This window comes from Ahaetulla prasina, chromosome 6 (assembly GCF_028640845.1).
Source record: "Ahaetulla prasina isolate Xishuangbanna chromosome 6, ASM2864084v1, whole genome shotgun sequence".
Classification (NCBI taxonomy): domain Eukaryota; kingdom Metazoa; phylum Chordata; class Lepidosauria; order Squamata; family Colubridae; genus Ahaetulla; species Ahaetulla prasina.
Window position 1 is genome coordinate 100430960 of NC_080544.1, and position 16265 is coordinate 100447224.

General features: G+C 43.5%; 1 protein-coding gene across 1 annotated transcript in view; it reads left to right on the plus strand.

Moving 5' to 3' along the window:
* Window positions 1-16265, plus strand: part of LOC131200942 (calcium-activated potassium channel subunit beta-2-like) — a 590719-nt gene that overhangs the window by 534202 nt on the left and 40252 nt on the right. The window contains exon 4 of the mRNA XM_058188380.1: window positions 7116-7286. Within this exon, the coding sequence (XP_058044363.1) occupies window positions 7116-7286 (171 nt within the window). The remainder of the gene's footprint in view (window positions 1-7115; window positions 7287-16265) is intronic.

The window sequence follows — 16265 nt, forward strand, 5'->3', positions numbered from 1 at the left end:
TGAATAAATTGGATCAGGCTCTATAGCCACACAAAGACACGAGCAAAACATTTTGCTTTCCTGTTTTCAAACAAGAGACACAGGTACACAACTGTGGCTTTCTTATGGGAAGCACCACTGTGCAGTGCAGTGTTTCTCTACTTGAAGATATATAGCCGTGATAGCGCACCTATGGTATATGTGCCACAGGTGGCATGCAGAGCCCTCTCCATGGGCACATGTGCCATCGCCAGCTGTTCTTCCGGTTTCCAGCATGCACATGCGCGCCAGCCAGCTAGTCCTCACGCACACCTGAGCACCGGAAAACCCAAAGACTAGCTGGGCGGTGTACATGCATGCACCGGAAAGCGAAAGAGCAATTGGCCAGCACACACATGCATGCCGCCAACTGGTCTTCGGGTTTCCAATTCTCCAGCATGCACACACATGCACATGCACATTCCAGTTTGGGCATTCGAAGCCGAAAAGGTTTACCATCACGGATATATATAGACTTCAAATCCCAGAATTCTGGGATGGCTGGGGAATTCTGGGAGTTGAAGTCCACACATCTTCAAATTGCTAAGGTTAAGAAACACCGGTGCAGAGATTGCTTTGAAACATGGCCAGAGGATTTTGAGCATGAAGCAGATCTTCAGAAGAAGCATCTTTGCATTGTGACGGGGTTACACCTTCAGAACCAAATGGAGATCCTGTCCCAACCTCCATCTGTGTATCATCCTCCCTTTCTCTCCCATTCCATGTCTACCCATAATATTCGCGCATTTACCCCTTTGTCCTGTTATCTACTCCACTGCATTTTGCTGGCTAGCATTAGTGAGGGAAAAATAAATCAGATCTCATTCCACACACCCAGTGAGTTCCAAATTATGTAGAAGAAAAGAGAAGCAGAGATACAAACAAATAGAATAGAATAGCAGAGTTAGAAGGGACCTTGGAGGTCTTCTAGACCAACCCCCTGCTTAGGCAGGAAACCCTACACCACTTCAGACAAACAAAGTTGTCCTCAGCCCTGCAAGCCCCACAAGGTTCTCCAGACAAAAAGCATAGCCAGGAATACTAGCTCTATCTTTATTGTGTGGTTATACAGGTAGTCCTCGATTTACGACCACAACTGAGCCCACAATTTATGTTGCTAAGTGAGACATTTGTTAAGTGACATTTGCCCCATTTTGCGACCTTTCTTACCTACAGTTGTTAAGTCAATCCAGGGGTGAAATCCCGCAGGTTCTGACAGGTTCTGGAGAACTGGTAGCGAAAATTTTGAGTAGTTCGGAGAACCGGCAAATACCACCTCTGGCTGGCCCCAGAGTTGGGTGGGAATGGAGATTTTGCAATATCCTTCCCCCAGGAGTGGGGTGGGAATGGAGATTTTGCAATATCCTTCCCCCAGGAGTGGGGAGGAACTGGGGATTTTGCAGTATCCTTCACCGAGGAGTGGGGAAGGAATGGAGATTTTGCAATATCCTTCCCCCAGGAGTGGGGTAGGAATGAAGATTTTGCAATATCCTTCCCCCAGGAGTGGGGAGGGACTGGGGATTTTGCAGTATCCTTCCCCCAGGAGTGGGGTAGGAATGAAGATTTTGCAATATCCTTCCCCCAGGAGTGGGGAGGGACTGGGGATTTTGCAGTATCCTTCACCGAGGAGTGGGGAAGGAATGGAGATTTTGCAATATCCTTCCCCCAGGAGTGGGGAGGGAATGGGGATTTTGCAGTATCCTTCCCCCAGGAATGGGGTGGGAATGGACACGCCCACCAAGCCACGCCCACCAAGCCACGCCACGCCCACCAAGCCACGCCCACAGAACTGGTAGTAAAAAAATTTGGATTTCACCACTGAGTCCATCAGTGCACTTGTTAAATTAGTAACACGGTTGTTAATTGAATCTGGCTTCCCCATTGACTTTGCTTGTCAGAAGGTTGGAAAAGGAGAGTCAGTTTCCAAGTGTCTGAATTTTGATCACATAACGGTTGTAAAGGTGAAAAACAGTCATACGTCACTTTTCTCAGCGATGTTGCAACTTTGGATGGCCACCAAACAATCTGCTGTAAGTGGAGGGCTACTTCTAGTAACAGAATCTTGCAAGATTGAAAGTATTTTGGCCTCCTTTCTTTTTACTCTTCAGAAAATTAAGGAGAGTCCCATTTGAAATAGGTCCCGTGCCCTCTTCTCCTTCAGTGGGACAAGACATAGTGACACTTGCAGTTGTCCAATCTGTGGCTCTCCCTCCTGCCTATCAGGCAGGGGTAAAATACTCCCAGTTCAGACCGGATCGGCTGATCCGGTAGCGATGGCGGCGGGTGGTTCGGAGAAGTGGTAACAAAAATCCCTGCTCTCCCATGCTCAGCTGAGCCACGCAATCATTAAAGGGTTTGGGTTTTTTACTTTTAAAAGCATTTTTTCTTCGGCCGAAAAAAATGCTTTTAAAAGTTAAAAAAAAGTCTGTGATGATCGCGCAGCTCAGCTGGGATTGTCAGAGCTTTTTAAAAGCATTTTTTCTTCGGCCGAAAAAAATGCTTTTAAAAGTTAAAAAAAAGTCTGTGATGATCGCGCAGCTCAGCTGGGATTGTCAGAGCTTTTTAAAAGCATTTTTTACAACCTCTTCGACCAAAGAGGTTGTAGAAAAAAATGCTTTTAAAAGTTTAAAAAAAAAGTTGGCCACGCCCACCCAGTCACATTACCCACCACCACCAAGCCACACCCACAGAACCGGTAGTAACAAATTTTACATTTCACCACTGCTGTCAGGCTCATTCTCATGTACATTACAAGCCCTTTATTTTGTTCCACCTAATTCCAAGCATGGGTCATAGCGCAAAACTGAAATAACTGAGTTCCAACTCAGCAGTGGAACTCAGATTCAGCCGAGCACAGGGGTGTCAAACTCAAGGCCCAGGGGCTGGATTCAGCCTACTGGGTCCTTAGATCTGGCCCATGGGGCCGCCCTGGAAACAGGAGAGGATCAGCCCGCAGTGCTTCTGGCAGCAAAAATGGAGCTGGGGAGGGCTGCGTGCGGCTCTCCTGAGTTCCATTTTCATTGGCAGTGGGTTGCAGGAGGCCGTCATGGCTGAAAACAGAGCTCGCGAGGGCCATGGGCACTCCCAAGCTGTGTTTTTACTGGCAGAAGGTTGCAGGAGGCCATTGCAGCCGAAACATCTTGGGAGCCCATTTTCACTGGCAGAGCACTCAGGCCACCACAGGCGCCCCCGACACGAGTGATGTCAAGTTGGTCACACCCACTCTGGCCATGCCCACTCCCACCCCCCCAAGGTCAAACACAACCCTGATGCTTCCCTCAATGAAATTGTGTTTGACACCCCTGGCCTAGCATCTTCCGCTTAATAAACAATCAAACGGAGCAAGCACATGCCTTAACATCCCTTCCACTCTGTTCCTTTTCTAATACATCCAAACATATGATTTTAAAACAAGAAACCCAGGAATCTGTCCTGCTGCAAAGCAAAGCAAGATCATTTGGCATTCTCGTTATTTGCAGCACGTCCTGGAACAGCCATTTCCCCTTCTGATACATTAATGTTTGATGACTGGCCAGGCTCAGCATGGGAACCATTTTGTAAATAAACAACTGTCCTAACTGATCAACATTCCAAATGTGTCCCCAACGCCTTCCAAAGTGCTAATCCCTGCAATATGTGGTGATGGGAAAATATAAAACTCACTAGAGTATACGGAGCAGAAAATATGTGTCTGCTCATGTCCTACCCTTAAATACCATTAAAATATTTGATTTGAATGTGGGATTTCTCAGACATAGAAACTGTAGGAACTGAAACTGTAACTCATTTGAGAGAGAGAGAGAGAATAGATACCAGTAGAAAGGAATATATCAGTGGTGAAATCCAATTTTTTTTTACTACTGGTTCTGTGGGTGTGGCTTGGTGGGTTGCAGGGGAAGGATACTGCAAACTCCGCATTCCCTCCCCACTCCTGGGGGAAGGATATTGCAAAATCTCCATTCCCACCCCACTCTGGGGCCAGCCAGAGGTAGTATTTATCAGTTCTCTGAACTGCTCAAAATTTCTGCTACCGGTTCTTCAGAACCTGTCAGAACCTGCTGGATTTCACCCCTGGAATATATCTGGAATATAGCTCAGGGTTGAACTGTGGGGTCCTTGTTGCTCTCTGAGCTTGGTTGTTTGCTTACAGATGTTTTATTACCCAATTAGATAACATCATCCATGCAAATGAGTGTGTGGGTTGCTTCCTATTTATATATAGTAGTGTGCCTTGCCACTTTTGACGGGGTTGTGGTTTTCTTGGATAGAGTGTTGTTTTTGTGCCTCATTTTTTGTCTGGTGCTGATCTTTATTTATCTGAATTTTGGCTGCTGGTGGGGAAGATGTATTCTAGTTTCGTATTTCCATCCTACGTTTATACATATTGTCTTTTTTGAACGGTGTTTAAATGGGTCTATTGATGAACTGATTTGTCTGAACACATTAGAACACTCCAATTAAGGTAATGCCAAATTAAAAAACCATGCCCTCACTGAAAATGGCAGGCAGCAAATCCCACACTTACTCACATTGATGATGTTACCTAGTTGCAGGGGTGAAATCCAGCAGGTTCTGACAGCTTCTAGAGAACCAGTAGCAGAAATTTTGAGCAGTTCAGAGGACCAGCAAATACCACCTCTGGCTGGTCCCAGCGTGGGGTGGGGTGGCGATTTTGCAATATCCTTCCCCCAGGAGTGGGAAGGAAATGGGGATTTTGCAGTATCCTTCCCCTGGAGTGGGGTGGGAATAAAGATTTTGCAGTATCCTTCCCCGCCACACCCACCAACCCACACCATGGCCACCAAGCCATGCCCACAGAACTGGTAGTAAAAAAAAATTGGATTTCACCACTGCCTAGTTGGGTAATGAAATGTCCACAAGTAAACAATCAAGATCAGAAAGCATCAAGAACTCCATAGATAGAATAGATAGACCATCATTTTAGGTTAACAAAAACCCAGAACACCATGAAATAGGCTAGAAATAAGTTGGTGCCAATGATGTTGATCAACGATCACATTATGGATGACCATCCATGTAAGATCGTATCTCTGAAAATGAGAACAAAAAAAGATGTTTGTGCTAAATTAATGCAGATGGAAAGACTACAAAATACTACACACTATGAAAAATACTATCATAAATATCAGAATACTATACAATATAAAGATAGACCTTGATTCATGGTCATATTGGACCCTGCCTTTTATAATCACAAGTCATGACAGTCATTAAGCGAGGAGACCATATGATTACCTTTCTTAATAGTGGTGGGTTTCAAAAAAATGTTACTACTGGTTCTGTGGGTGTGGCTTGGTGGGCGTAGTGTGGCTTGGTGGGCATGGCAGGGGAAGGATATTATAAAATCTCCATTCCCACCCCACTCCAGGGGAAGGATACTGTAAAATCTCCATTCCCTCCTCAATCCAGGGGAAGATTATTGCAAAATCCCCATTTCCTCCCGATCAGTTGGGACTTGGGAGGCAGAGAATAGATGGGGGTGTGGCCAGTCAGAGGTGGTATTTACCAGTTCTCCGAACATCTCAAAATTTCCGCTACCTGTTCTCGAGAACTAGTTAGAACCTGCTGAAACCCACCTCTGTTCCTTAACACTCTCCACCCCTGGTGCCTCTGATGCAGTTGTTAAAAACCACATGGATCATTAAACAGAGACTGAGATACCTCAGGATTAGGGGAGGCCCTGCGAGTCCTAGCACAGGTCCAAGGGCCTCCCAAAGTTTTCCCTACTCTCTAAGAAGCCCATGCTCCACTTCCCATCCTCGGAGTCCTCACAGGCCCTTGGGCTTGCTTCCTACCCCTTACGACCCCACACCTTCCTCCTTATCCCCCATCAGCATCTCAAAAGATCGTAAGTCAAGGACAACCTGTAAAACATGATAGAACTCAAATGTAGAGTTTTAGAAATTGGTAGAACTATAATTGATCTTACTTTTCACCGGAAAAATTAGAGTTAACCTATATACCTAAATCAGTCTATTGTCCTATCTGGGTCAGTTAAGTGTCCAGAGCAGGGGTCTCCAACCTTGGCCACTTTAAGACTTGTGGACTTCAACTCCCAGAATTCCTCAGCCAGCAAAGTTGGCTGAGGAATTCTGGGAATTGAAGTCCACAAGTCATAAAGTGGCCAAGGTTGGAAACCCCTGGTCCAGAGTAACTTGAAATCCAAGCCCTAAGTACTCTGAATTGCTGAGGAAACTCAGAGCTCTAAATTTCCACCAGGAAATAAAGCAGGGAAGAACACATCTTTGACTATTCTCTCTTCAGTCACATCACACCTTTTTCTGGGGATTCCTGTTGTGACCCCGACTCGAGCAGGCAGCAACAAACGCAGTCCTTAGTAAAAATACACTTTATTCAAACAGCTGGGAATTAATTCATTCCCAGCGCCGGGTAACTCCAAATGAAACAAAGGCTTCACAAACAAACAGTCTTTGGTTATCTCAAACCTGGTTCAATCTGAATAACTGCCAAGGTCTTTTCTGATAAACATCCAGAGCAGAGAACAGAGCAAAGAACGCAATGTTGCTTTCTGGCAAACTGAGACACCGGTGCTGGTCTCCTTTTATGGGAGGGGCCAATCATCTCTTGGCCCTACTCCCGAGGTGACCTCTCTGCTTGAACTGCTCCTGCCTTCTGGCAGCTCACCTCATGTGGGCATTAGGAACAGGCTCATCACAGTCCGATTCCGCCGACAGTTCCCCAGGCTGCTGACGGATCACAACAATTCCAAAGAATTCCTCTGGTGTGAATGATGTCATTGTCGTTGAAGATTCATTTCGTCTTTTGCAAAAGACCTTCCCACAAATGGAAAACCAGAGGCAAGAGAGACGGGGGGGGGAAGGGGAGCTTTGACAATCATTCCACCAATGAAAGCCTTTTGTGAGTTTCGGATGCCGGTGATTTTTTCTTTCCCCTACCAGGTCCAAGCAAAATGTTTAGAAAACATCGAATGCGATAAACTTAAAGCTGTGATCTCCCCTGAGGCAGGCCCTGGAAACGGAGCAAAACAGTCCTTTTAGAGGGTTTATTGATTAAAGTGTGAACTCCACATAAGAATGTATTGTTTTCAACCTCAGAAATATTTACCAAAAAATCAGGGATCATGATCTACTGGACAAAAGGAAAACAGTCACCGCTCTCAAAGCAGGAGAGGACCGGGCCATACTCCTCGGACTGGCCATGATGGTGTGCTCCATTATGATGTACTTCCTTCTGGGCATCACCCTACTGAGATCATACATGCAAAGGTAAATTCTTTGTGTTTCTTCTAATTAATATTCTAAGATCCAAAAACATAGGACATAAAATGCAGACTAAGAAGAGTTGGAAGGAACCTTGGAGGCAGGGGTGAAATGTAAAATTTGTTACTACCAGTTCTGTGGGTGTGGCTTGGGGGGGGTGTAATGTAATGTAATGTAATGTGACTGGGTGGGCATGGCCAACTTTTTTTTTTATTTTTAAAAACCTCAGCTGAAGAGGTTGTAAAAAATGCTTTTAAAAGGCTCTGAAGATCCAGCTGAGTTGCCTGATTGTCAGAGGCTTTTGTTTTCTTTTAAAAGCATTTTTTTTCCTTTAAAAGAAAAAAAAAACGCTCTGATCGTGCGGCTCAGCTGGGATCGTCACAGCCTTTTAAAAGCAAAGAGACTGTAGAAAAAATGCTTTTAAAAGGTTCTGATGATCCCAGCTGAGCCGCACGATCAGAGGATTTTTTTTTTTACTTTTAAAGCATTTTTTCAGCTGAAGAAAAATACTTTTAAAAGTAAAAAAAGTACCTCTGATGATTGCGCAGCTCAGCTGGGCATGGGAGAGAAGCAGGGATTTTTGCTACTAGTTCTCCGAACCACCCGCCGCCATCGCTACCAAATCGGGCGATCCGGTCTGAACCGGGAGCATTTCACCCCTGCTTGGAGGTCTTCTAGTCCAACCCCCTGCTCATGCAGGAGATTGTTCAGACAAATTGTTGTCCAATCTCTTTTGAAAGCCTCCAGTGATGCAGCACCCACAACTTCTGAAGGCAAGCTGCTCCGTGGGTTGATTGCTCTCACCATTAGGAAATTTCTTCTTAATTCTAGTTTACTTCTTCCCTTGATTAGTTTCCAACCATTATTTCTTGTCTTGCCTTTCGGTACTTTGGAAAATAGTTTTGCACACACGCCCCTCGTATTTGTAGGAGCCCCTCAAATATTGGAACAGGGATATCGTTTCACCTCTTGTCCTTCTTTTCATTAGACTAAATATACCCAATTCCTGTAACTGTTCTTCGTAAGTTTTAGCCTCCAGTCCCTTAATCATTTTTGTTGCTCTTCTCTGCACTCTTTCCAGAGTCTTTCCAGACATACAAGAGCCAAATATGGAGTTTGGTCTTAGACTAAATCAGATTTCCAAAGCCTGATGCTTGTACAATGTATTAGGATATGAACCTTATTACTCTCCACTAATGTGGCCAGGCTGATATAGCTTTCGAGGAACTGTGTTGCCAATATTTCTGAAGAGCTTCAGAAATTGGGGAAGGGTGGACTAACAAGTAGGAAAGAAAGTTGCAAGAAACATTTGTTCATTTCATTATTCAATTTGCTTTCATTATTCAAATCCTAATACCTTCCAGTATTAATATCTGTGTATTTCCACGATTGGACATATTTATTTCTTTATTTGCTTATTTGTTTGTTCATTTCTTCTCTAGGGCTGCCCACTCCTTCACAAGTTGTTTTCATATCTATTTTTTTCAATGTGTACGAAAGGGAAGGAATTGGAATTGATTTTTACAGACATCTTCAGGCAATCATCATTTTATTTCCGGAAAATGATGTAGATGCTACATTGTCCTCCGTTTTTTACCTGTCTGTTTTCAGAATAACCTTAAAAGAATGTCCTTATAACCCAGAGAAAAGTATATAGCACTAGGGGGAAATTATTATTTTTTAAAAAGTTTCCCCTAAGCTTCAAACAGGCAGACTTCTACATATTTACAAAGCAAGTGTTATATCCATTATGCTGTTGTAGCATGGGTAATGAAATAACAGAATAACAGAGTGGTTTTTTTTTATTTTATTTTGTCACAACAGTATACACAAACAATTGTCATAGATAAAACAACATGTATTGAAGAAAATATATAAGTAAAAATATGCATCAATAATATTAATTTGATATAATGAAGGAAACAATAGGACAGGAACGGTAGGCACTATTGTGCTCTTATGCACGCCCCTTATAGTCCTCTTAGGAATGGGGTGAGGTCAATAGTAGACAGTTTTTGGTTGAAGATTTTGGGATTTTGAGTAGAGACTATGGAGTCAGGTAGTGAGTTCCAAGCATTAACAACTCTGTTACAGAAGTCATATTTTCTGCAATCAAGTTTGAAGCGGTTGACATTTAGCTTGAATCTATTTTTTGCTCTTGTAATATTGCGATTGAAGCTGAAGTAGTCTTTTATAGGAAGGATATTGCTATAGATCTAGTCCAGCCCCTGGCTCAAGCAGGAAATCCTACCATTTCAGACAAGTGGTCATCCGTTCTCTTCTTAAAAACCTCCAGTGTTGGAGCACCCACAACTTCTAGAGGCAAGTCATTCCACTGATTAATTGTTCTAACTGTCAGGAGATATCTCCTTAGTTCTAGGTTGCTTCTTTCCTTGATTAGTCTCATCCATTGCTTCTTGTCCAGGGTAACTATTGACACAGTTGAGGGAGTATGCTTTCTTTTGTGAAGTAGCCACAACTGTAGAGCTAGACTTTCACAAAGTACAGCACTTCGATCAGAAAGGAAAGAGCACATAAAAGCATAGCAGAAAAATTGTCCCCAGGGATCTCAATTGCAATGAGAGGAGGCGAATACAGAGTGATGTTCTCCGACCATCTCTTCCAAAAATGGTTTCCGAGGATGGGACAATTAGGCAATGCAGATAAGCTCTCAGACTCTCAAGTACTTTTGTGTCATTCTAACAAAGCAAAAATTAATGAGAACTAACTGGGCTTTATCAAAAACTTGTTCCACTAATTCCAACCTTTATATTGGCATAGTCACATAAATGTCAAAAGCATCTATAAGCTCAAATCATGGTTCAGGACAAACTTTATATCTAAACTTGGCTTTCTAAGTTTCTTAGGTCACATTCAACTTCTGATAACTCTAAAGACCTGTCCCAAAGGTGCCTTCTTGAAGTGGCAACTGGACTTTCTTTCTTGTTTTTCTTAGAAGTCATTTCACTTCTCGTCCAAGAAGCTTCTTCAGCTCTTGGAAGAGAAGCGAAACGTCTTCAGAAAAAGCACCTTTGGGATAACTGTGACCTGGATGACTGAGAATCTCTATAGACTTCTAAAGGCATGAGTTCACCACATTTCCAAGGTCCATTTCAATAATTGACCTGTCTCCTTTTCCATCATCTTTGTCGTGTCCCACTCCCCCTCCGACGACCGGGTCTAGGAAGTCCGTATCAAGCGTGGCCATGAAGCCTCTGCAGCTTTGCCAAATTCCTTTCAGATTTCTCAGGGCAGGCAGGAATCCAAGTTGTGACTTCAGCAAACTAGATGAGACTTTGCTTGACTCAAGGAATGCCAAAAGCAGGTCCTTTATATAGGCTGTGGGGTGTGGCTCCATGACTCAGCATTTATCCAGGCCTGCCCCTCCCTTCCTTCTGCTGACGTCGCCTCTCAGATCTCCGGAAGCGAGGATCCTCCCACTTTGAATTGTTTTCTGCTGTTTGAGAAAGGGAGGGGTCAGAAGGAGTAGGCCCAAGTAATTCCATTCCGTGGCTGACTTCCTCTGATGGCTGAGCCAAAGGAACATACGCCGTATGAGTGAGGTTTGTTTGTTCATTCCTGACATCCTGTCCGGGCATGGGGCCAGAGCCGGGGGCTGGAGGCATGACAGGCCGTTCATCTTCATTATCAGACTCCGAGTCTGATAGCAGACCCGGGACGAGACGGGAGGGGCCCGGCTGAGGAGAGGAGGGAGGATGAGGCACAACAATCTTCCCCTTCCTTGTGTTCCCTCAACCTTTACCAAATCAAAGTCTCAGAGCAAATTATAGCTGTGTTTTTCATAACATACTAATCAAATAGCACAACAGGGTCACAATAAGAGAGCTAATCTGTGCTGTGTATTTGTCCTATTGACTCAAGACCTTTTTAAAACACTTGAGAGGTATCGGAAGCAATATATGTGTCCCCACCCTCCTACTTTTTTCTCATTGCCTCTTCGAATGGTGTATTCTTTTTTCTATTTGAAAAAAAATGCTAAGGATATACAGTATATGCTCATCAGTCATCAAATCCAATTTTTTTATTACCAGTTCTGTGGGCGTGGCATGATGAACGTGGTGTGGCTTGGTGGCTGTGGCAGGGGAAGGATACTGCAAAATCTCCATTCCCACCCCACTCCAGGGGAAGGATACTGCAAAATCCCCATTCCCTCCCCACACCTGGGGGAAGGATATTTCAAAATCTCCATTCCCACCCCACTCTGGGGCCAGCCAGAAGTGGTATTTGCCGGTTCTCCAAACTACTCAAATTTCCACTACCGGTTCTCCAGAACCTGTCAGAACTTGCTGGATTCCCCCCCTGATGCTCATCTTAAAAACCATCCATATTTTCATCAGAATGAACTAAGCACAATATTGAAATTGCTAACCATAAAACTGAAAAGTAATAGGAGTTCTAAAAATAATCACCTTTTTTTATGTTTCATAAATTGATTTAAAGAAAGCTTAGACATAATGACAGTGCATTCTTTGCTGGCTGATCAACATATTATATAAAAATAGAAGTTCTCCGTGGGCCTAAATTCTGGCATTTTCTACCTCTCTTTTTTTTTGAATTAAGAGTTACCAATGGTCCTCGACTTGCAACAGTTCACTTAGTGACCGCTCAAAGTTACAACCGCAGTGAAAAAAGCAACTTATGACCGTGTTTCATACTTACAGCCATAGTTGCAGCATCCCCATGGTCAGGTGATCAAAATTCAGATGCTTGGCAACCGGTTCATATTTATGACGGTTGCAATGTCCCGGGGTCATGTGATTTCCTTCTGACAAGCAAAGTCAATGGGGGAGCCAGATTCACTTAACAACCATGTTACTATCTTACTGCAACAACTGCAGTGATTCCCTTAACAACTACGGCAAGAAAGATCGTAAAATGGGACAAACCCAGGGGTGAAATGCTCCCGGTTCGCACCGGTTCTCCCGATTAGGTAGCGATGGCAGCTGCTGGTTCGGAGGACCGGTAGCAAAAATCCCTGGTCCTGCCTCCCCCCCGCCCCCCGGCCTCTGCTGAGCCACACCATCAGCAGAGGGTTTTTTTTTTTACTTTTAAAAGTTTTTCTTCAGTCGAAACATGCCTTTAAAAGTAAAAAAAAACACCTCTGATGATCAGAGATCATCAAAACCCTTTAAAAGTTTTTTTTAAAAAAACCTCTTCAGCAGAAGGGTTAAAAAAACAAGAAAAAAAACCGAGGTTTTAAAAGCCTCCTCTGAGGATCCCAGAGGAGTTTCTTGATCCTCACAGGCTTTTAGACCCACTTTTTAACAGCCCCCACTTACAAGAGCCCCCACCCATGCCCAGCCAATGCCCCCTCCTCACTTACCTATAATTACTGCTCTTTCGGGCTGGCTACGGCATGCTTTCTTCAGCTACTGAAGGAAAAGAAAAAGCTTGCTTTGACTTCCTGCTTTGCTGGCTGAGGAACTCTGGGATTTGAAGTCCACAATAAAATAAAATAAAATAAAATAATAAAATATTTGTGCAGCTTTCTGAGATTTGGTGTGTTTCTGTAGTGTTTCACTCTAACTACACAAACACACAAAATCTCATGAAACTGTATGTGGCATTGTGTGTATGTGTGTGTGTGTGTGAGTTGTATGTGTGTAAAGTGTGATAGTTGGTTTTTGAGCTTTTTGTGGCTGTGTGAAGTGCAGCTGCTTTTACATTGTGTGTGAGTCAGTTGTGTTGTGTTGTGTGTGTGTAAAGTGTGAAAGCTGGTTTTTGATACCTCTTATTGTTTTTTATACTTTGTTTATTATTTTTATTATTTATTGTTATTGGCCACGCCCACCCAGTCATCTGACCACCAAGCCACACCCACCAATTAAGCCATGCCCACAGAACCGGTAGGGGAAATTTTTAGATTTCACCCCTCGACAAACCTCACTTAATAAATGTTTCACTTAGCAACATAAAGTTTGGGCTCCATTGTAGTCATAACTCAAGGACTACCTATACAGAACTGGGAAATTTGCCTATTGTCCTGTGATTTTTTGTTTAATGTAGGTCCCAGTATTGTCCGAATTTTTGCTTCATTCTGGTTATTTCAAAGGCTTTGTCTCCTTTTATCTACTTACCTTAGCAACAAATTCAGTGTGAGACTGTCAAAGCAGGGGTGAAATCCAGCAGGTTCTGACAGGTTCTGGAGAACCGGTAGCGGAAATTTTGAGCAGTTCGGAGAACCGGCAAATACCTCCTCTGGCTGGCCCCAGAGTGGGGTGGGAATGGAGATTTTGCAATATCCTTCCCCCAGGAGTGGGGAGGGAATGGGGATTTTGCAGTATCCTTCCCCTGCCACGCCCACCAAGCCACGCCCACAGAACCGGTAATAAAAGAATTTGGATTTCACCACTGTGTCAAAGGATAAAAGAATTTGGATTTCACCACTGTGTCAAAGGATAATTTTCTTGGAAGAAATCCCTCACTGATCTATGAAGAGTAGCTATTACTGATGGTCAGTGCAGGATGGTGGACTTATTTGTAATCAAAAATAGCTGAAGATCACTCTTTGTCCTTCAACAGTTCGAAATGGGCAGAGTTACACAGTTAGAAAAATAGAGCAACTTCTGTGGGGAAAAAAAATCCAGTCAATTCTTTATTGTCTTCAAAAGGTTGTAAATTGCCCTCAAAATGCTGTGTATTATCTTAAAGCCATCTCATTCGCCTGGGTTATCTATAAAGAGCCTGAAATATTTACATTCTAAGGAAAAAGCCATTTCACAAAAAGACATCCTTCCTAAAGTTCCCTGACTCAAAAGCCCCAGTCAAGTCTTGACAGGAAACCAAATAAATTTACAATTTTATATAAGCAGAGGAACACTTCTCCAATTCAATTTGGAATCATCTTGATATAACATCATATGCTTCCACCCTGAACTTGTCTCTTTCATTTTAGCCTGCGCTCATTTTTATTTCCATCTGAGAAAATTGATTTATGCCTTGGTGGTGTTGATCTCTCGGGCGACTATGTGATTTTTCATGCGAGGGCTCATTTTCTTGGCTTCTGCCTCAATCATTTTTTAAAGCAGTTATGCATCTCACAAGCAAAAGTGATAATGGAGGAAGGCGATTCCTTGCCTCACAAAACAAGGCTTGGTTGTTATAGAATTTTATTAACAGCATCTAATTTGGACCCGAATACTGCCAACCCAGAATAGAATAGAATAGAATAGAATAGAATAGAATAGAATAGAATAGAATAGAATAGAATAGAATAGAATAGAATAGAATAACAGAATTGGAAGGGTCCTTGTAGGTCATCTTTTCCAACCCCCGACCAAGCAAGAGGCCCTACAACATTTCTGACAGATGGCAGAGCCATTTCAAATGTCTTCAGCTTTTTTACTAGAGCTTTCCTGTGACTTCACCTCACCTTTTCTTTGAAATGACTCATAATCCACATTAAAATATTATTATTTATTGAATTTATTGAAAATATAAATATAATAGGATCATATTGGTTTTGACAGGGTTTTTCTTAAGGGAAAAATTGACATCGTTAGTCCTTGGCTTACAACCACAATTGAGCCCAAACTTTCCGTTGCTAAGCGAGACATTTGTTAAGTGAGTTTTACCCTGTTTTTACGACCTTTCTTGCCACCGTTGTTAAGTGAACCACTAAAGTTGTTAAGTTAGTAACTCAGCTGTTAAGTGACTCTGGCTTCCCCAGTGAATTTGCTTGACAGAAGGTCACAAAAAGTGATCACATGACCTTGGGACACTGCAACCATTGTAAATTCGAGCCAGTCGCCAAGCATCCAAATTTTGATCACACGAGGAATGCTGCAATGGTCATAAGTGTGAAAAATGGTCATAAGTCACTTTGGTCAGTGCTGTTATAACTTTGAACAGTCACTAAATGAATGCTTGTAAGTCGAGGGCTACCTGGAGTGGGTTTTTTAATGGCTGTCTTGAACCACTCTTCAATATCCTTTTTAAGTTCTGTTCATGGATACACTAGATGTAGGACAAGGGTATCAAACTCAAGGCCTGCAGGCCGAATCCAGCCCATGGGGTGCTTACATCTGGTCCACAGGGCCGCCCTGGAAACATCAAAGAACCAGCCCGCAGTGCCTCTGCCAGCAAAAATGGAGCTCGCGCAGGCCGCACACGGCTCTCCGAAGCTCCGTTTCTCCCGACAGAGGGTTGCAAGAGGCCATCGTGGCCGAAAACAGAGCTTGGGAGCCTGTTTTCGCTGGCAGAACGCTCTGGCCACCGCAGGCAGTGACATGAGTGACGTCAAGCTGGCCACGCTTATCCCAGCCACACCTTCCCAGCCCCCCAAAGTCAAACACAACCCTGATGTGGCCCTCAATGAAATCGAGTTTGACACCCCTGATGTAGGAGAAGAGCAGGCACAGCTGAAGGGCTGAGTTAAGTGCATCATCCGTTTAGAATCATTGCCTTCCCGCAAGCAATCCAAATCCAACCCCTCCAGAATTCTATTGAACCTTAAAGGTAAAGGTTCCCCTCACACATACGTGCTAGTCGTTGCCGACTCTAGGGGGTGGTGCTCATCTCCGTTTCAAAGCCAAAGAGCCAGCGCTGTCCGAAGACGTCTCCGTGGTCATGTGGCCGGCATGACTCAACGCCAAAGGCGCATGGAACGCTGTTACCTTCCCACCAAAGGTGGTCCCTATTTTTTCTACTTGCATTTTTACGTGCTTTCGAAACTGCTAGGTTGGCAGAAGCTGAGACAAGTAACAGGAGCTCAACCCGCTACACGATTCGAACCGATGAGCTGCCGACCTTTCGATCAACAAGCTCAATGTCGATCGAAAGGTCTTATTTTACCTTATCTTATCTTACCTTATCTTATTACCTTATCTTATCTGGAGCTAATTTATTTTTGAACTTCAGTTGACTAGATTGCTGTGTTTAGCCTTGAATAAATCTTCTGTGCTGCAATCTAACAGATGGTCCCAATTCTTGGAGCCTGACATTAATCTAGTCAACTAAAATTCA